The sequence below is a fragment of the Eriocheir sinensis genome, unplaced genomic scaffold (genome assembly GCF_024679095.1).
Source record: "Eriocheir sinensis breed Jianghai 21 unplaced genomic scaffold, ASM2467909v1 Scaffold845, whole genome shotgun sequence".
NCBI lineage: Eukaryota > Metazoa > Arthropoda > Malacostraca > Decapoda > Varunidae > Eriocheir > Eriocheir sinensis.
Window position 1 is genome coordinate 74,630 of NW_026112214.1, and position 20,831 is coordinate 95,460.

General features: G+C 41.8%; 1 protein-coding gene across 2 annotated transcripts in view; it reads left to right on the forward strand.

Moving 5' to 3' along the window:
• Positions 1-18,173, forward strand: part of LOC126994668 (tyrosine aminotransferase-like) — a 58,242-nt gene extending 40,069 nt beyond the window's left edge. Inside the window, exons 8-11 of one of the 2 annotated variants that reach the window (XR_007749411.1) lie at positions 7,224-7,307; positions 11,022-11,120; positions 14,266-16,846; positions 17,155-18,173. Coding sequence is in view for 1 of the 2 variants with exons in the window: in XM_050853957.1 (XP_050709914.1) it covers positions 7,224-7,307; positions 11,022-11,120; positions 14,266-14,496 (414 nt within the window). In the remaining variant the exon portion in view is untranslated. Of the gene's footprint in view, positions 1-7,223; positions 7,308-11,021; positions 11,121-14,265; positions 16,959-17,154 lie in introns of those variants that run through there. The other variant, XM_050853957.1, reaches the window with a different exon arrangement.
• Positions 18,174-20,831: the final 2,658 nt, after the last annotated feature.

The following is a 20,831-nucleotide window of genomic DNA, read 5'->3' on the forward strand; positions in this document are numbered from 1 at the left end:
GGAAAAGAAAGGCAAGGCAAGGGAAGGGAAGGGAAAGGCAAGGTAAAGGAAGGGAAAGGGAGGAAGGAAGGAAGCGAGGACAGGAAAGGAGAGGCAGGGGAAGGGAAAGGGAAGTCAAGGGAAGGGAAGGGAAGTGACGGGAGGCAAGGGAGGGAGATGAAGCAACTATCACATTACTCGATATTGAATAAGCGTTCGCGCACGTCCGCTCAGCCCCAATTAGTCCTCCTTTTGAGAATCTGTGAGGGGACCGGATAACGCACTCACCCGCACTCTACTCACCCACCCTCACCCACTCAGCCACACCCAGCTACTCATCATCATCATCACCCACTTTTGTTGCTCACCACTCACTATTCATTCACTCACTACCATCTATCTTCACCCACTCGTCATCCATACTCATTGTCACCCACCATCAGTATCTACTCATCCTCATCTACTTTCACCCGTCATCTCACACCCTCATCCACCTCTGCCTTATCCACCAACACCTTCACCCGCTATCCATAATTTTCAAAGCGAGGAAGAAGAGAAAATATAATAATAATAATAATAATAATAATAATAATAATAATAATAATAATAATAATAATAATAATAATAATAATAATAATAATAAGCTCACCAGGCGGTATAAAGTAGCAGTGTACAAATTGCTCTTAAATTACTTATATTAAAACTCGAATTTAAAATCATATCAAAAATATCTGTAACGATGAATAAAGGATTTTGATATGATAGAGAGTGGAGAGGTTGTATAGCTAATGTTTTTTTCTAATCTTTTTCCCTAAATACCTCTTGAACACTCATTTACTCATCCACTCATCCGCTTACTCATCCTTCAATTTTCACCTCCAAGCATCTATCTATCTTCCTCTTTTCTTTCCTCTAATCTTGCCTCTTCTCTCTCTCTCTCTCTCTCTCTCTCTCTCTCTCTCTCTCTCTCTCTCTCTCTCTTCTCTCTCTCTCTCTCTCATCCACTAATTCATCCTTCACTTTTCACCTCCAAGCATCGTTCTTTTTTCCTCCTCTTTTCTTTCCTCTAATCTTGCCTCTTCTCTCTTCTCTCTTCTCTCTCTCTCTCTCTCTCTCTCTCTCTCTCTTCCTACCATTCTCCGTACACACCAAAAATTAGTCCACTCACCAAGTCCCATTTCATCCCTTCCTCACCTTACTGGAATTAAATTTAGGCCGCCCTGGAAATGAAGGGAATATGGGAGAGACAGGTCTAAATAGAAATATGCCTGGGTAATTTTGTTCTTCCACTCTTCCACACTCCCTATCCACCCTATCCACCTTCTCGTTCACTTCCTCTTCCTCCTCCTCCTCACCTCTCTCGTCTCCTTTCTTTAGACACAGTGCTAGATATCATATTGCTTCTCATCTCCTCCACATTTTCTATCCCCCCATCCACCTCCTCTCCCTCCCTTCTCTCTTAGATAAACTGTTAGAATACTATTGTTTCTTTACTCTTCCACATTTCCATTACACCTGATCCACCTCTTCTCCTCTTCCTCCTCTCCTCCTCTCGCCTTCTTTCTTTCGGTACACAGTTAGCGATAATTTTGTTTCTCTTCCCCTCCACTTACGCTATCCACCCTGTCCAGCTCCTCCTCCTCCTCCTCCTCCTCCTCCTCTCTTCCCTCATTTTTTTTTAGACACATTGCTTGGGTTAATTTTCTTTCTCCACCCCATCCACCTCCTCTTTTTTCTTATTCCTCCTCCTTACTCTCCCTCTTCTCTCCTCCTCCTCCTCCTCCTCCTCTTTCCCTTCTTCCTTCATCTTTCTTTAAACACATTTTCTTTCTCCGTCCTTCCACACTTCCTCTCCACCCCATCCACCTTCTCTTTCTTCTTCCTCCTCCTTCCTCCTCTCCCTCTTCTCTCTTCAGACACAACAATACACAACCGTCGTGGGGAACAGAAGAAAAAACTAGACGAGTTCCCCCTTTAAATTATATTATGTGCCGCGTTTTTTCCTTTAAGTAGAAACCGGTTTTGATAAAGGAAGGTCGGGTGGATTATAAGAGGAAAAAGTTTCGTTTAGTCGGCGCAACATCTGTGGTCATACGCCGGAGAGAGACAGACGGGGAAGTAATCATTGGAGACCCCAGGAGACGGGACACGACCCCCGATTATTACCTGGTATCCATTCACTGCTGGGTGGACAGGGGCGTAGGGTATCGGAGAAGCCGCTCAAAATTTTACACTCCGCCCGGAAATCGAACCCAGGCTCTCTCGTTTGTGGGCCGAGTGTGCTAACCACTGCACCACGAAGCCCCCGATTATAAGAGGAGAGTGAAGATAAAGATTATGAGTAGGAAGATGAAGCAAAAATAGTTAGAGATGAAGCAGAAACCCACCAGACAATGAGAGATTAAATGTCGATAAAAAAAAATGAAGGAAAATATATAAAAAAACGGAAAGTGAAAGGAAGAAATGAATGAAAAATAAACATACACATTCTACAGACACCTCAGTTCACTCAATTCACGGCTTCATACACCCGAAATTGACCTCTCTTGTGGCTACTCTTTACTGTTATCTTTTATAGGAGCGGCGAGTAGAGTTTTTTTTTTGGTTTCCCTTTTAATTGCCCCTGAGCCGTGTCCTCTGATGCCAAAAGAAAAAAGAAAAAAAAAAAAAAAAAAAACACGCGACTTACACAATTCATCCTAAAAAAATAAAATAATAATCAACCCTTTTTTTTCTAATGCCAAACAAAAGAAGACCAGCAGTAGTAAGTAACAGCAGGGTCATCTTATTAACCTCATCTTACACCTATTTACAACGACCAGCATCCCTTCTTACTGACATCAAACGTTAAGCAGGGACCCATATCAACACAGCATCCCTCTCGCGTATAGCTATCTGGTCCCCTCTCTGCATCTTAGCGGCGTACGCAGAGAGAAATCTAAGCGTTCACCTTAACCTCACCTGACCGCCATCACCACCAATACCAACCCTCCCACCGCCTCAAGCCATGTTAGCAAAGACATACTGGACACCTGACCTTCACTAGTGCACCTGTTCGTATACACCTTACTGGAGGGGGCACGGTGAGGGACGTCAGGTGTGAGGGGAGAGAGTTGAAGGGAGGAACGGGTATGGGGGGAGAGAGGTATGGATGGGGAGGGATAGAGGGACGAGAGGCGATGAAGGGGCATTGAAGAGGGTAGAGAGAATGGGAAAGAGGATGGATATGAAGGGGAGGAAGAGAAAAGGGATAATGGAGAGACGAAGAATGAAGAGAATGGGTATGGAGAGAGAGAGAGAGGGAGGTGAACAACTTGGTATAAGATTAATTCCTGTTCTATAGCCATGTTTAAATCTCTCTCTCTCTCTCTCTCTCTCTCTCTCTCTCTCTCTCTCTCTCTCTCTCTCTCTCTCTTCTGTCCTTTATCTTCTCCCCTCCTCTCCCTCCCCTTTCTCTATTCATTTCCATAACCCATTCCTTCTCCCTCCTTTTCCTGTCTCCCTCCATGCCTTTTCCCTAACCCTTCCCTCCCTTCTTCCTCTTCCATAAGCCTTGTCATCTCCCGTTCTCTGTTCTGCCCTTTCCCTTCTTCCCTTCCCTTCCTCTTCCCTCCATACCTATCTCCCTATTCATAACCCTTTCCCATTTCTCCCTCCCTTCCCTTCTATATTCCCCCTTCTTCGTCTTCCATAGCCTTTTGTCATCTCCCTTTCTCTGTTCTGCCCTTTTCCTTCTTCCCTTCTTCCCTATCTCCCTATCCATAACCCTTTTCCCATTTCTCTCTCCCTTCCCTTCTATATTCCCCCTTCTTCGTCTTCCATAGCCTTTGTCATCTCCCTTTCTCTGTTCTGCCCTTTCCCTTTTTCTTCCCTCAATCCCTCCCTATCCATAACCCCTTTCCCATTTCTCTCTCCCTTCCCTTGTATATCCCCCCTCCCTCCCTCTTCCCCCCTCCCCCTCCTGCCCCCCCAACAATCCCTGTCGAACAATGACGAAGTATCCCCACAAATCCGCGCGTTAATAAGAGAAAACGTGTCCCTGTTAATATTTCCGTGTTGCACAAGCCTAGGACTCCAACGGCAGGGTAGGTTCCTCGTGCGCCCTGATTGGCTGCAGCGGGGGTGGGGAAAGGAGGGGGGAGGGGGGGGGTGCTGCTCGCCTCCCATTGGTCCAAGCCCTTTGACGTCATGGGCTCCTGATGATGATGATGGTGATGGTGGTGGTGGTGATGGTGAAAGGTGTGGAGTTTGTTAAGTGTTAGTTATGGTTAAGTTTGTGTGTTAGTGATAGATAGATAGATGAGAGAGAGAGAGAGAGTGCGTGTGTGTGTGTGTGTGTGTGTGTGTGTGTGTGTGTGTAGGGGGAGATCGGTCATCTAATACTTGTTATGCATCTCAGGGCGTGTGGCGTCCGCGCACACACACACACACACACACACACACACACACACACACACACACACACACACACACACACACAATGGTTTCCTCCACCCACACGCGACCAGAGGGACATTCAGAAACACACACACACACACACACACACACACACACACACACACACACACACACACACACACACACACACACACACGTCCCATCTTATTCCTTTCCCTTCTTTCCCTCCCCCTTACCCCCCCATCTCTCCTCCATTTCCTCCCCCCCCTTCCCTCTTTCCTCCATTTCCTCCTCCCTCCCTTCCCTCCTCCTCCTCCTCCTCCCCCGTAAGCATCTCCAGTTTCCTCCCTAAACTCTCCTCATTCTCCTCCCATCTCCCTCAATTTCTCTTCTTCCGTTCCGTATACAATGAGTCCTTACCTGATCTTCTTTTTCTTTTCTTTTCTATTATTTTTCTATTTTTTTCTCTTCTCTTCTTCATCTTTCCTGATATCTCTCTCTTTCTTTCTTCCTTTCATTAACTTCTTGTCCTTTAATTTGTCTTCTCTTCTCTAGTTTCTCCTGTTTTCTCTGTTTTCTCCTCTCCCTCTATCTCCTCTTCTTGTCTCTCTTTCTATGTCAAGTTCACTCTTCTCTTCTTCCTTTCTTTATTAATTCAGTTTTCTTATCTCTGTGTTTTCCTCTCGATGCCTACAGCTTTCTCCTCTCATCTCCTTTCCTACTCTCTCCCTCTCTCTCTTCTCCTTCATTTTTCCCTCTTCTTCTTAACCCAACATTTTCTCTTCCCATAGATACATATTTCGACACAAAACGTTCCTCCTTTCCTTTTCCTCGTATTAAAATCTCTTATTTCCAGAACTATTCATCTACCTAACTCTCTCTCTCTCTCTCTCTCTCTCTCTCTCTCTCTCTCTCTCTCTCTCTCTCTCTCTCTCTCTCTCTCTCTCTCTCTCTCTGATGCCATCTTCCCACATATATTCCAACAAGCCCCTCTTCCCTATCTTTTTTTTCCCCATTCTGGTATAAAAAAACCACAAAAGGCCTATTGTTTTCCTCTTCTTACTCTCTCCCACCTTTTTTTCCCTCCTTTCCTCCTTCTCTTTCTTCCTGTTTTTATCCTTTGTTTTCCTCTCCTCTTCCTATAATTCTTTACTCCTTTTTCTATACCTTTCCCATTTTCCCTTTTTCCTCACCTCTTTTCTTTCTTTTCTTTTCTTCTTGTACTCCTATGTAATAATGTCCCTTTTCCTATATTCTGTGTCCTTTCTATTTGTTGTCCTCTCTTGCGTCATAATAGTTCTTTCCTTCCCTTTTTCCTCTTTTAGTATCGTAGCAAAACCTAGACTTCTCTTTTTTTTCCCCAATCCATTTTTTCCTTTTTTTTTCCTCCTCTTCCACTACAGTACAGTCCTTTTACTTAATTTTTTATTTTATTTTTTCTATTTATCGCCACAAAACGGCATCCTTTCCTTCCCCCCTTCCATCTTCTTTTCCATCTTTTATATTTCTCATCTTTTTTTTCTCTCCTTTCCTTTCCCTTCAACTTTTCTCTTCCTTCCGTTCTCTCCTTCTTTTCTCTCCTTTCCTTTTTCTCCACCTTTTCTCTTCCTTTCGTTCTCTCCATCTTCTTTTCTCTCCACTTTTTCTCTCCCTTTCGTTCTCTCCATCTTCTTTTCTCTCCTTTCCTTTCTCTCCACCTTTTCTCTCCATCTTCTTTTCTCTCCCTTCCGTTCTCTCCATCTTCTTTTCTCTCCTTTCCTTTCTCTCCACCTTTTCTCTTCCTTCCGTTCTCTCCATCTTCTTTTATCTCCTTTCCTTTCTCTCCACCTTATCTCTCCCTTCCGTTCTCTCCATCTTCTTTTCTCTCCTTTCCTTTCTATCCACCTTTTCTCTCCCTTCCGTTCTCTCCATCTTCTTTTCTCTCCTTTCCTTTCTCTCCACCTTTTCTCTCCCTTCCATTCTCTCCATCTTCTTTTCTCTCCTTTCCTTTTTCTCCACCTTTTCTCTCCCTTCCGTTCTCTCCATCTTCTTTTCTCTCCTTTCTTTACTGTAAAAAAAAGTTGTTCCGGAAATGTTACGCAAAAAGCTTTATGACCGTTTATTAATATTTTAGGTAAGTTCCTCTCTCCTCCCCAAAGGTTAATTACAGGTAAGACGGTTCATGTGATTGGCAGGTGTATAGGTGAGTTAATTGATAGGTGGGTTAATTATTTTTCTTTTTCTTGTTCTTTTTCTCCTATTTGCGCCAAACGTCTAATTTCCCTGACCTTCATTTTACCATTTAACCTTATCCTCCTTTTCCATGTTTCTCTAGTTTCCTCCATTCCTATTTACTATCTCTCAGCTCTGTTAAGATAGTAAAATATTGAGGCAGAGAGTAGTAGTAGTAGTAGTAGGAGTTATTCTTAATGATGATAATGGTAAGACAAGTAACGTGTGTTTAACTAATTTATTTTTATGTATTTAAGTGAATCCATTTATATGAGGTTGGTGATGTGAAGATTATCAGTGCTCTCTCTCTCTCTCTCTCTCTCTCTCTCTCTCTCTCTCTCTCTCTCTCTCTCTCTCTCTCTCTCTCTCTCTCTCTCTCTCTCTCTCTCTCTCTCTCTCTCTCTCTTCCGGGAAGCTGAGTACTATCTCCATTTCATCATTTCTTCTTCATTTTCCTTTTCTTTTTTAACTTTTCTTTTAAATTTCCCTTCTACTTCCTTTTATTCTCTCTCTCTCTCTCTCTCTCTCTCTCTCTCTCTCTCTCTCTCTCTCTCTCTCTCTCTCTCTCTCTCTCTCTTCCTTCATTTCACTCACTCATTCATCTCATTTACTCTCATTTTCTCTCCCCCGCGCAGGCCAACGCTGAGATGTCCTACTCCGTCCTGCGGGAGGTGCCTGGCCTGTGCCCCGTCATGCCTCAGGGTGCGATGTACATGATGGTGAGTGGCTGAGTGGTGGTGGTGGTGGTGGTGAGTGGCTGAGTGGTGGTGGTGGTGGAATGGATGTCTAGAGTTCGATATGGTCTTCTGGGTTTAATATTTTTTACGGTAAGGGAGGCAGCTCAAGGGTAAAAACAGAAGCCTTAAGAAAAAGAGTCCACTAAACGCTACTCCAGGAAATGAAAAAAGAACGAAAGGCCAAGATTATAGAAAAGGCCAAAGGAGATTATAGTAAAAGGCCGGAAAAGATTATAGTAAAAGACCAAAGGAGATTATTGTAAAAGGCACACACACACACACACACACACACACACACACACACACACACACACACACACACACACGATAATGGGAAAAAAAAACATGGCAGGAACGATTTGACAAGTGTGTGTGTGTGTGTGTGTGTGTGTGTGTGTGTGTGTGTGAACGTGTTACCCATCACCACTCACACCAGCGTAAAGTTTTCCTCCTCCTCCTCCTCCTCTTCTTCCTCCTCCTCCTCCTCCTCCTCCTTGTCTTCTTATACGCCACATCCGATAAAACTTTCCTTATTTTTTTTCGTCTCTGGCAAAGTTTCCGTTTCGTGCCTCGTTCCGTCTCTTCTTCCTCTCTCCTCCAGCGGCGGCCAAACAAAGATCCGTCTCTCCTTTTTTTTTTTTACCTCCTCCTCCTCCTCCTCCTCCTCATTCTCCTTGAACGCTTCTCTCTCTCTCTAACGTCCTCTTTCCCCTTTCTCTTTCTCCTCTTTTTTCAGTATTACGTCTTCTTTAACTTCCTAAGATCTCCTCCTCTTCCTCCTCCTCCTCCTCCTCCTCCGTCTTCTCTTTATTTTTCTCCTCCCACGTTTCTCCTTCCTCCTCTCTCTCTCTCGTCTTTCTTCCTCTCCTCCACCTCCTCCTTCTTTCCTTACAATATCTTTCATCCCTTCTTTTCCCTTCTCCTCCTCCTCCTTCTTCTCTTTATTTTTCTCCTCCCACGTTTCTCCTTCCTCCTCTCTCTCTCTCGTCTTTCTTCCTCTCCTCCTCCTCCTTCTTTCCTTACAATATCTTTCATCCCTTCTTTTCCCTTCTCCTCCTCCTCCTTCTTCTCTTTATTTTTCTCCTCCCACGTTTCTCCTTCCTCCTCTCTCTCTCTCGTCTTTCTTCTTCTTCTCCACCTCCTCCTTCTTTCCTTACAATATCTTTCATCCCTTCTTTTCCCTTCTCCTCCTCCTCCTTCTTCTTTTTATTTTTCTCCTCCCACGTTTCTCCTTCCTCCTCTCTCTCTCTCTCTCTCTCGTATTTCTTCTTCTCCACCTCCTCCTTCTTTCCTTACCGTATCTTTCACCTCTTCTTCTCCCTTCTCTGTTCTCAATTTTCTCTACTCCATTTTCCTTCTTTTTTCATCTTCTTTATTCTTCCAACACCACGATTATCATATCCTCTTCCTCCTCCTTCTTCTCATCTTCTAATCCTTCTTTTACAATATTTCGTTTGTTTTCCTCTTCTTCCTCGTCCATTCCTTCTTATAATTTTTCTCTCTTCAATGTTATTCGTCTACTTTATTTTCCTTCAATAACACCAAAATCGCTTCTTCTTCTCCTTCTCTTTCTATCCCTTCAATGTCTCTTCTATTTTCATTTTCCTTCAACTGTTTATTTTTTTCCTTCTTTTCTCTCTTCTTTCTTTATCTTCTTCTTCATGTTTCTACTCCATGACCTCCTCCTCCTCCCCCTCCTCCTCCTCCTTCCTCTTCCAATGTTGTTTTTATTCCTTCTTCCTTTCCTATTTCTTCTTTTCTCTCTTCTATCTATCTCTTTTTCCTCCTCCTCCACCATCACCTCCTCCTCCTCTTCCCCCTACAATGCTTTCTTTATTCCTTTTTCCTCCCCCATTTCTTCTTTTTCTCTGCTCCATTTTCTTCCTCTTCTTCATCCTCTTCCACCTCCATCACCATCACCTCTCATCCTCCTCCTCTTCCTCCTCCTCCTCCCACGCCTCGTCCACTCTGCAAACACGCCTCTCCGTCGCTCGCCGTTTGTTTGTCTCCGCGGAAAACAGCTGGATAGGATTGCGTCATCGTTTTAGCGTTGGCGTCCGCGTCGTCATGGCAACCGCTGAGCCAAGGGATGCGGCCCATGAGTTTGCACAACGCTGAGACTGAGGCTGACGATGCCCTTGACGATCCTGATGCTTCTCCTTATTCTTCTTTTGTCTTGCCCTGTCTACGAAATATTCTGTTTATTTATTCTTTTTTTTTTGTATTTTTGTAATTGTAAAGGAGGAAGTTCAAAGACGCACGAATAATGATGCAAAAAAGCCCGATATGTTATTTTCTTATATTATGTTTTTGTGGTTAAATTGTTGGTTTTTCTTATGTTAAGGTATAAGGGTTTAGCTTTTCTCTTTTTTTTTATGTTATTAACCTGGTTGAATTTTTCGTGGTTCAGTTCTTTATATAATTTACATGGTTTTATATTTTGCGCTTCTTATATTTTCTACGTGCTTTCACGCATATAATCAGTAGAATTAGCCAATTTTATATATTTGATTTTGTTTTTGGCGTGAAAGACAAGATACATTTTTCAAAGAGTAATTTGGAGTGTTAGAAAAGGAAGACATATTAGTGATGGTTTGTTGTAAAAGGAGGAAGTCGAATGGCAGCGAAGTAGAGGAATAAGATTGAAGAGAGAAAAATGAAAGGAAGAAATAGACGAGGAGGAAGGAGGAAAAAAAAACCCGAGGTATTATAGAGAAGGATTAGAAGAGGAGGCGGAGGAGAAGGAGGAGGACATGATGATTGGTGGTCTTGGAAGATTATAAAGAGGAAAAAAGAAGAAGAAAGATGGAGTAGAGAAAATTAGAAAAATCGCGAGGAAAAAGGAAAAAAAACGATGTATTATAAGAGAAGGATTAGAAGAGGAGGCGGAGGAGAAGGAGGAGGAGATGATGATGGTGGTCTTGGAAGAATATAAAGAGGGGAAAAAAGAAAGAAAGATGGAGTAGAGAAAATTAGAAGAATCGCGAGGAAGAAGGAAAAAAACGATGATGATGGTGGTCTTGGAAGAATAGAAAGAGGAAAAAAAGAAAATGGAGTAGAGAAAATTAGAAGAATCGTGAGAAGGCGAATTAACGTGTTGGGAAAATAACAAACAGATTAAAATAACGACGATGATGATGAAAAGCGATAATACAAATAAAAAAATAAACAGCAACAACAACAACAACAACTGCATCACTAGGAAAGATTCTAAGGCCACCAAATATTCGCCCTTCCAGACACGAATCACCATGACTTTTCCTTCTTTCCTTTTTCCTTTCACGCCTCTTAAAGAAAACAAAAACTCATCGTGCTGCGCAATCTCTCCGTTTTGGCGCGTCCTCTCTCTCTCTCTCTCTCTCTCTCTCTCTCTCTCTCTCTCTCTCTCTCTCTCTCTCTCTCTCTCTCTCTCTCTCTCTCTCTCTCTCTCTCTCTTCATAAACACCTTACTTTTCTCTCTTCGTTTTTTTTTCTTTTTTTATTCACTTTACGTCTATTTTTCCTCGACTTTCTTCCTTTCCTCGTTTCTCTCTCCGTCTTTCCCTCGCGTTCTTCGCCAACGCTCAACGCCATTTCATTATCAACAAAACCCTGAACATGATCACCACCAGTACAAAACCAGTAACAATGCAAAATCACACCAATGCAAAACTAATACTAATGAACGGTCAACACTCACCCTCACTGTCTCCTCAGGTGGGCGTGGAGATGGCAAGCTTCCCGGCCCTCAAGAACGACCTCGACTTCGTGGAGAGACTCATTTCCGAGGAGTCCGTCTTCTGCCTGCCGGGCAAGGTGAGTAAAGGGTCATTCAAGGTGAGATAGCTACGCACATTGAGACAGGTAAAGACAGGCATACAAAGACATAGGCGTTTCAGGTATACATATAGGTGATACAGGTGATACACAGGTGATACATAGATACCGTTAAAGATAGCTATAGAGACATACACAAAGGAGAATGTTGACCAGAGAGATAGACACAACACAAACAGACGCATAAACAGATGGACAGACAAAGAGACAGACAGAGACACACAAAGGAGAATGTTGACCAGACAGACAGACACAACACAAACAGACGCATAAACAGATGGACAGACAAAGTGACAGACAGAGGCCAATAGGCAGACAATAGCATACAGGAAGACAATCATAGACAGACAAACAGACAGGGATTGAGAGGCAGACAAAGAGACAGACAAACAGATTAGAAAGTAGAGACAAACACACATGCAAGCAGATAATCCCACAAGTCCACACACACACACACACACACACACACACACACACACACACACACACACACACACACACACACACCTGTTTACCTTAGCCACGCAGGTGTACTCATTCCTTCTTGACCTTCGACTACTCTTACAAGGTCACGACGCTACGAAAAGGTAAATTTGCACACATGACTTTTACTCTCTCTCTCTCTCTCTCTCTCTCTCTCTCTCTCTCTCTCTCTCTCTCTCTCTCTCTCTCTCTCTCTCTCTCTCTCTCTCTCTCTCTCTCTCTCTTATCTACGTCTTCATCATGAATTTAAGTTACTCTGCGTATTCAAGAAACCGAATCAATAGAATAAAACTAAAGAAAACAATAAGGAAAACAGCAAGGCATTAACAACAACAACAACAACAACATTACCTAATCCTTGTTACAGTATCATCTATATCAACAACAAGAACAACAACGACAAATAGAAAAATAATGGTGGTAATAATCAAAGTAATAAATCTACTACTACCTCTACTACTACTACTACTACTACTACTACTACTGCTACTACTACTACTACTGCTACTATTACAACGACTAAAAAAACAAAACAAAACAAAAACAAACAAACATTAGTGGCTACCGTCCGTGGATCGCTGCACAAATTAGACGGCTAATGAACAACAACAACAACAACAACAACAACAACAACAACAACAACAACAAAAACAAAAACAACAACAACACTACCACCACCACCACCAATAACAACAACAAAAGCAATGACACTAAAAATAAATGAAGAAAAAAAACAATCGATATATTTTTTCACCTGGTTTAATTTGTCTCATTGGACCCGAATCTCATTAATTAGTACTTTTTTTTTCTTTCTCTATTCCTCTCGTTCTGTCTCTTTCCTTTTTTTTTCTTTCTTCCCAAGTGCTTCGATTACTGCCTCCTGCCCTCGTTCCTTATATTGCTCTCTCTCTCTCTCTCTCTCTCTCTCTCTCTCTCTCTCTCTCTCTCTCTCTCTCTCTCTCTCTCTCTCTCTCTCTCTCTCTCTCTCTCTCTCTCTCTCTCTCTCTCTCTCTCTCTCTCATCATTATTTTTTTCTCTTTCTCTTACTTTTGGTCTTCGTGGTAATACTCTTTATATAAATGTCTCTAATAGTCTTCGTAGATTCAATGTTTCTTTTCCTTTCCTTCATTTCCTTTCTTTCTTTAACTTTGCTTCTATTTTTGGAGTGGCATTAAAACATTCGTGCATTTTTACTCGTTTTTTCTTTTATTAGTTTCCAGCAATAAAAATGAATAACACGATTTGATTTCCTTTTTATCTTCATCTTCTGTAAATCTTATAAGGAATCAACTGGAACTTAACTACATTATATTTTTCTTCAGTTAAGTTTTCCGATATTTCCTTTTATTTTATTTCCCAAACCACAAGCAAAACGAACGTAGCTTTCCTTCCTTGATATCTTTTTCTGCTACGAGAGATTTCACTGGCACAACTTTTTTTCTGTTCTTTTCTCCGTCTCACTGTTTACATCGCGTTCCAGCGTCTCCGTAAGGCAAAGGACGTGTGAGTCTAACGCTCTATCGTTTTTATTGATTATTTCTTTCAGTTAATCCTTCGATATATCCTCTTTTACAGTGTGGGAGATTTTATTGCTTGAGCATCCAAAGTGATGTGTTTTTATTAATAATTTTGCATATTTACTTCAAGCTTTTATTTCGAGTATAGGAGCAGCGAGTAGCGGGTTTTTTTTTTATTGTTTCCTTTTTTTGTGCCCTTGAGCTGTCTCCTTTGTTGTTAAAACTGTGCGAATTTCTTGCAATAAAACCCCATGAATGTATTTTCTCAGATTTATATACAGATTGTTTTTTACAGTGTTTAGAATGCCAATGCTCTTCTTCCTCACTAATATTATACGCCTTTAAGTTTTTCTTCATTTTTTTCGTGATTCTGTTGTTTTATCATCTTATTAACCTTATTATTTATCTCTACAAATATTTTTTTATTGTATACTTTGAAATTTACGATACCACAAACTTTCTTTCAAGAGGAGGGTACCTGGACACCTCTCCTCCCGAAATTGACCTCTCTTTCGGCCACCTCTTTGGATTCTTTTTAGGAGCAGCGAGTAGCGGGCTTTTTTTTTTATTTTATTATTGTTTCCTTTTTTGTGCCCTTGAGCTGTCTCCTTTGCTGTAAAAAAAAAATACACTTCTTTAACCCTTTGTACAGTATCTGAATATTTACTATCATAATTTCTCTTTGTGATCATATTTTTTGACATTATTATTTGGGAATTTTCTATACTATAACCTCTCTTTAAAAAGGCATAAGATTTTAACATTTCCTGTACAGCATTTGGAAGTTTTCAACACCAAACATCTATGAACAACTCTTTTAACCTTTTTTTTTTTTTAAGGGCACACAAAAAGTAAACAATAATAGAAAATAAAAAAAACGCTACTCGCTGCTCCCAAAAAGAATCCAAAGAGGTGGCCGAAAGAGAGGTCCTTTCCTTCTTTTCCTTTGCGTCTTTTCTTGGAGTGGCATTAAAACATTCGTGCATTTTTACTCATTTTTTCTTTCATTAGTTTCCAGCAATGTTACGCTTCTCGGGATTAGGTGACAATAAAATGATTAATACGATTTGATTCACTTTTTATCTTCATCTTCTGTAATCATACTTTTCAATCGTTTTCCCCAGTGCTTTGACTTCCCCAACTACGTGAGGATCGTTCTGACGGTACCGGACCAGCAGCTGCGGGAAGCGTGCAACAGGATCGCCGACTTCTGCGCGCGCCACCACGCCTCCGCCCACGCCCTCGCTCACGCACACACAAACGGCCATGTCAACGGATCAGTGTGCGAGGCGGAAGCTTTCAATAACAAAGTGGAGAAAGCGTTGGTTGTGGAGGTGGAATCTGTGAGTGAGTGAGTGAGTGAGTGAGTGAGGGAATGGGTGAGTGTGTGTGTGTGTGTGTGTGTGTGTGTGTGTGTGTGTGTGTGTGTGTGAAAGTTTTTGTCCACGAAATGAATAAAAACAAATAAATCATGCAACAAAATATTTATAACGTAAGAAAATTGACTGATTGACTGACTGACTGACTACCTGGTACTGACTGAATGACTGCCTGACTGACTGACTGACCACAACTACATCACAAAACCGAAAACCTGTTGACTCACTGACTGACTGGCGGACGAACTGACGGACTGACTGACTGACTGACTGACCAACTGACTAAGTGACTGACTGACTGACTGACCAACTGACTAAGTGACTGACTGACCTCAACTAATACACAAGACTGATATGATTTATTACTGACGAAAACTAGGCCTAACTAACTGACTGACTGACTCACGGACTTACTGACTGACTGACCCAGTGGTTCCCAAACTTTTCCAGGCTGAGACCCCTTTTTCTTCCAGGTGTGTTCCAAGCCCCCCCCCTCCCCTCCCCCCCCTCCACACACACATGGGAACACACACCTCTTTCTCGGTAGTTGGTGTGTTGCAAAATGAAAACAAGATGAAAGGTGAATGATGTTTCCTATGTTTCTCTCTTCTTGATGTCGTGGTTTTCCTGTTTTTTTTTTATTGATGTTATTATTTTCGATAGTTTTTCTTTTCTTTTTCTCTTTTTCATTCTTTCTTGATGTTTAAACACTTGGCTTGGTACTACAAGGCACTTTCGCTTAACACATCAACTATTTCTAAAGGTCAAAGAAGGGGGTCAGTCGGGTTCTAATGAGCGTTTCTTTAGTGTCACGGTACAGAGGAAGGGTCAAACTAACACCAGGGTCATAAAACTACTTCTGGAAATGCATACAACTCCTACGAAAGCCTTGTCAAATATGTGTTCTTGGGCGATTGAATGTCTTATGATACGACCCATAACCTTCGTGTCTGTGATGAAGAGTTTGTCACTCAGATATTCTTTTTTAAATACCACTAATGCCACCTTGCCGCCCCCCTACCGCTCCTCTTTCCCTCGCCCCCCCACCCCCCACCGCTTACTTTTGGAACCACTGGACTAACCCATCAAGCGACCCTTCAGTTTCTCCCGCCTCGCTACCCTTGACACTCCGCATCATTAGCGTGAGAGGCTGCATCTGTCCTCCGCGCTCTTCTCTCCTGATCTTTCCTTTCACAACGAGATCATTTCGAGGACACGAGACTCGCCATAACGTCCTGCGAAGTGAAGCACGGACAAAAAGACCATAGACAAAGACCTGAAACATACACACGAAAAGAGAGAATAAAAGGGTTGAAGGGAATTAAAATGTCGATGAGGATAATGATGATGATGATGATGATGATGATAGCGTTTGATACCTGGGAAAGAGAGGAGTTGAGGTGAAAAATGGCATCTGATTTATGAGAGGAGAGAGAGATGAGTGAGTGTGTGTCTGTGTGTGTGTGTGTGTGTGTGTGTGTGTGTGTGTGTGTACCCTTCCGCACAAGCACAGAGCATCGGGGACCGTGCAAACATACGCCTTAAGGAACGCCGATTCGTAGCGAGTAGTCAATTAATTAACGCTTAGCATCATGGAGTCACTTTCTTATTTCTTTTCGTCTTAACTCACGCCAGCCTGTAACCGCATATGTACGCCACACACACACACACACACACACACACACACACACACACGTACTCCTCCCCCCTCCACACTCACAGATGCACAGACACCCACCCCCCACCCCCCATACACAGACCCCCACCCCCACACACCCCATACACAGGCACCCTCCCCACACCCCTCGCACACATATACACGTACACACAATTCTGTACATACACACACAACGTACACGCATTCATTTTTATTTCAAAGTCATGAGCGCAGCAGGAGATTTTGGGGGTCCATGGAGGGGAGGGTGGCTACTTGTGGACCTCCTTCCCCCCCCCCACCCCCCTTGGTATTTTCACCTTAAAAATGTATATATGCTAAACTTAAGACCCACTTCGAGGTACACTTTTGAGGACCCGGGAGGCGTTCTCATACAGCCCCCCTCTCCCCTCCCCTTCAGCTACCCCCCCACCCCACCCCTGTTCATGCTACATATATATACTCCTTCGTAGATGCAGAACAAACTATAGATAAATGTACAAAGGTGTATACTGAAGAGAAATAGAGAGATATATTAATATGGAAATAGTTTAAGAGATTTGGTGAGTGTAAAATTACTGGTAGGAAAATTAATCAAGGGAAGAAGTATTAGGAGAGAGTGTAGAAGTGTAGAGTGAAAGGAGAATAAAGAAAAGCAGTGTTAGAAAAGAAGTGTGTTGGAGAGAAGAGGAGGAAGAGGAGGGGCCGCTTCTGAGGCGAAGTATTTTGTATCATAGCTGTTTTTTTTTTGCCTTTGAGCTGCATCCTTTACTGAAACAAGTCTATGCAAAAAAAGAAAAAAGAAAGAACAGCAGTGTTAGAAAAGAAGTGTGTTGGAGAGAAGAGGAGGAAGAGGAGGGGGTGCTTCTGAGGCGGACTATATTGTATCATATCTGCTTTTTTTGCCTTTGAGCCGCCTCCTTTACTGAAAAAAATGCAAAAAAAAAAGAAAAAAAAAAGAACAGTGTTAGAAAGAAAAGTGTGTTGGAGAGAAGAGGAGGAAGAGGAGGGGCCGCTTCTGAGGCGGACTATCTTGTATCATATCTGCTTTTTTTGCCTTTGAGCCGTCTCCTTTACTGAAAAAAATGCCAAAAAAAAAAAAGGAGAGCAGTGTTCGATAAGTGAATAAAATCAGTAGGCATGGAACGCGTTGTTTAGAAAGGAAGAATCACGGAGAGGGGTCAAGAAATCTCAGCGAGGATAAAAATGATGATGATGATGATGATGACAGCGTTTGATACCATGAGGAAGAGAAGCGAAGGTGAAAACTAGGGGGAAAAATAGCAGGAGAAAAGTGTCGCTTAATAACCCGGTCGCTGCGATTGGCACGGATTTCGCCTTCACTGGTAGCCTGGTCACATATACTCCCATGTCATTCTCTGCCTCTGTGGTGGATAGTGGAGTGTTTCCCATGTGGTATTGGTGTGCTGGATATCCTCTCCCAAGGTGCAGGATATTACATTTTTCTTCACTGAATTGTAGCAGCCACTTTTTGTTCCCTTCCTGCAGCTTGGTGATGTCTTCTTGTAGGAAATCCGCAGTCAAGGGGTTAAGTAGAGTATCGTTAGAGTATAATTCAGCTTCGTTTCCTCAGCTCTTTGGTAAAGCACAATTATATTCCGTCCTCGTCGAGTGCAGGAGACGAACAGCACAAGTCTTTTTTTACAGCAAAGGAGACAGCACAAGGGCACAAAAAAGAAGAGAAGGAGAGGAAAGGACAGGAAAGGAAAGGAAGGGAAAGAAAAGAAAAGGAAACAATAAAAGAAAGCCCGCTACTCGCTGCTCCTGTTATTAATCCGAAGAGGTGTCCGAAAGAGAAGTCAGTTACGTGAGAAGAGGTGTTATTGTTACTCGTAGTGTTAGTGTTTCGAGGTCATTCTTCCCATAAGTATTTAAGGTCACTACAGCTCTATAAAAAGACTCATTATGTATGTAGGCGTGATCAGAATAATTGTAATAAAGATGATAAAAAAAATAATAAACATTGAATCGTTAAGAATGTCTATGAATTTTGAGTAACCTTCCCTTGCCTCTCCATACTTTATTTCTTTTCATTTTCTTTCATTCTATTCCTTTTCTTTCCCTTCCCTTCCTTTCCTTTCCTTTTCTTTTCTTTTCCTTCCTTTCCTTTCCTTTCCTTTCCCTACCCTTCCTTTCTCTTCCTTTCTTTTTCTTTTCTTTTCTTTCCCTTCCTTTCCCTTCCTTTTATTTCCCTACCCTTCCTTTCCCTTCCCTTCCCTTCCTTTTTTTTCCTTTCCCTTCCATTCCTTTCCTTTCCTTTCCCTTCATTTCCCTTCCTATCTTTTCCTTTCCTTTCCATTCCTTCCCTTCCTTTCCTTTCCCATCCCATCCATTCCCTTCCTTTCCTTTCCCATCCCATCCATTCCCTTCCTTTCCTTTCCCATCCCTTCCATTACCTTCCCATCCCTTCTCTTTATTTCATTGCCTTTCTTTTCCTTTCCCTTTTATTCCATTCTTTTATTTTATGACAATTCGCTTTCTATTTTCTTTACACTGGCTATGAATTTATGTGAGTCAAGAACGTAACTTATAATACTTCTCTTTCTTCATCTTTTCCTTCTATTCCACTCCTCTCTCCTTGACCTTATTCTTCTCCTCCTCCTCCTCCTTCTCTTCTATTTCCCCACCTCCTCGTTTTCTTAATTCTCTCCTTTCATCTCCCACTCCTTTCCCTTCTCTTGTATATTTTTTTTCTCACACTGGGCTACTCATCTCTCCCTTTCCTCTCATCTTTTCCTCCCTTTCTTCTTTTCCTCACTTTTCCTTATTTTCCCTTTCTTTTTCCTTTCCCTTTCAATTCTCTTTCTCTTCCTCCTCCTCCTCCTCCTTCTCCGTCCTCACTCCAACACCTCAATAGTCGGGGCCTCAGACTACACGGACAGGTGCTAAGCCTTCACACCTGCATCAGAGCGAGTGAGTGAGTGAGTGAGTGAGTGAGTGAGTGAGTGAGTGAGTGAGTGAGAGAGGGAGGAAGGGCAGCGTAATGAAGATAATGATATAGGTGTAAATAGACAAAGACAAATAAGGATAGATAGGCAGATAGATGAATAGATAGATAGATAGATAGAGGAGAGAGAGAGAGAGAGAGAGAGAGAGAGAGAGAGAGAACCCGTCAACACTGCTCTGATGGGAAATTATGGGTACTCTCTCTCTCCCTCTCCCTCTCTCTCTCTCTCTCTCTCTCTCTCTCTCTCTCTCTCTCTCTCTCTCTCTCTCTCCACAGGCGTTCCACCACTGTCACTCCATAGCACTTCCAAATTCAGTTCAGGCAACGAAGCAAAATACTTCTTTCGTTTATTCCCACAACAGATGCATATTGCCGGTCTGTCTGTCTGCCTGTCTACCGGTCTGTCGATGTCTGTTATCTCTCTTTCTATCTGTCTCCGTCTATTGGTAAGTTTGTTTTTCCTGTATGTTTCTGTCTTTTAGTGTCTAGTTCTCTGTCTGTCTGTCTTTCTATCGGCCTACGTGTCTGTCTGTCTGTCTATCTGTCTATCTACTTGTCTGTCTCTTTCCATGTATCTGTACAAAAAGAGTCTCAGAATTACACTTTTTTTACATAACTATTTGAGAGCCTGTGTATGGGACAAAATTAATTCTGTCTGTCTCTTTCCGTCTGTCTATTTATTTCTCTGTCCGTCTCTCTGTCTGTCTCTCCCTCCGCCTCGCTGTTTGTCTGTCTGTCACTTCGGTATTTAATGTCTTTCCTGTTTGAATAACTTTGACAATTAACACAACGTCATCCTGCGATATATGTCTGAATCTGGGCGTTTGTTTGTGTACTTGTCGATATGTCTGCCTGTATGTCTGTCTGTGTATAGGCTGTGTTTATATGTCTGTCTTTCCGTGTGTCTGAGTGTTTGTTTCTGTTTGTCCGTCTGTCTGTTCGTGGGCCTGTTTTTATACCTATTGTTTCTGTTATTTTGTTTTTCAGTATCGTACCGTATTTTTTTTTTCTTTTGCCTATCAAACAGACCTATCGTGTATAAAAATATTAAATGTGAGATCTATTTTAGCGTGTTTGACTGTGTTGGTCTGTTTTGTTTTCATTCATTTTTGTTATTTTGTCTTTTTGTATCTTTTCTAATTATTTTTACAGTAAAGGAGGCAAAACAGAGGCAGAAAAAGGAATAAAAAGTTAGTTCGTAGTATTAATTATGGACACAATTTTTTTTATCTCGCATAGTTATGAATCGTTTGAAAATTTATGCGTTTTGCGATTCACTTTATCTAGCATTTTTTAATTTCATTTTTCAGTTAAAACACGTTTGATTAATTAAGCACTTTCACCTTGCAGAGTAATAACAGGTTAGACAATTTACACGTTCAATGATACATCTATTTTTCATCCATTTGATAACTTTTCTTACTTAAATACTATTACTTAATTAGACAAATTCTGAGTAAAAATGCTTCAGGCAATTACCTTCACTTCTATTTCATTTTTTTCTCCAATTATTTCGCTTTTTTAGACAAGTTTATCCAGCAGAGTAACACAACGTCAGAAAATCTACTTCATACCGTAGTAAATTTTTTTCCTACTTAAAATATCTTTGCAAATTTAGACAACTTTATGATCGAGTACGATAAATTTCAGACAGTCCAATACAATACAATACAATAGTTTATCCTGCAC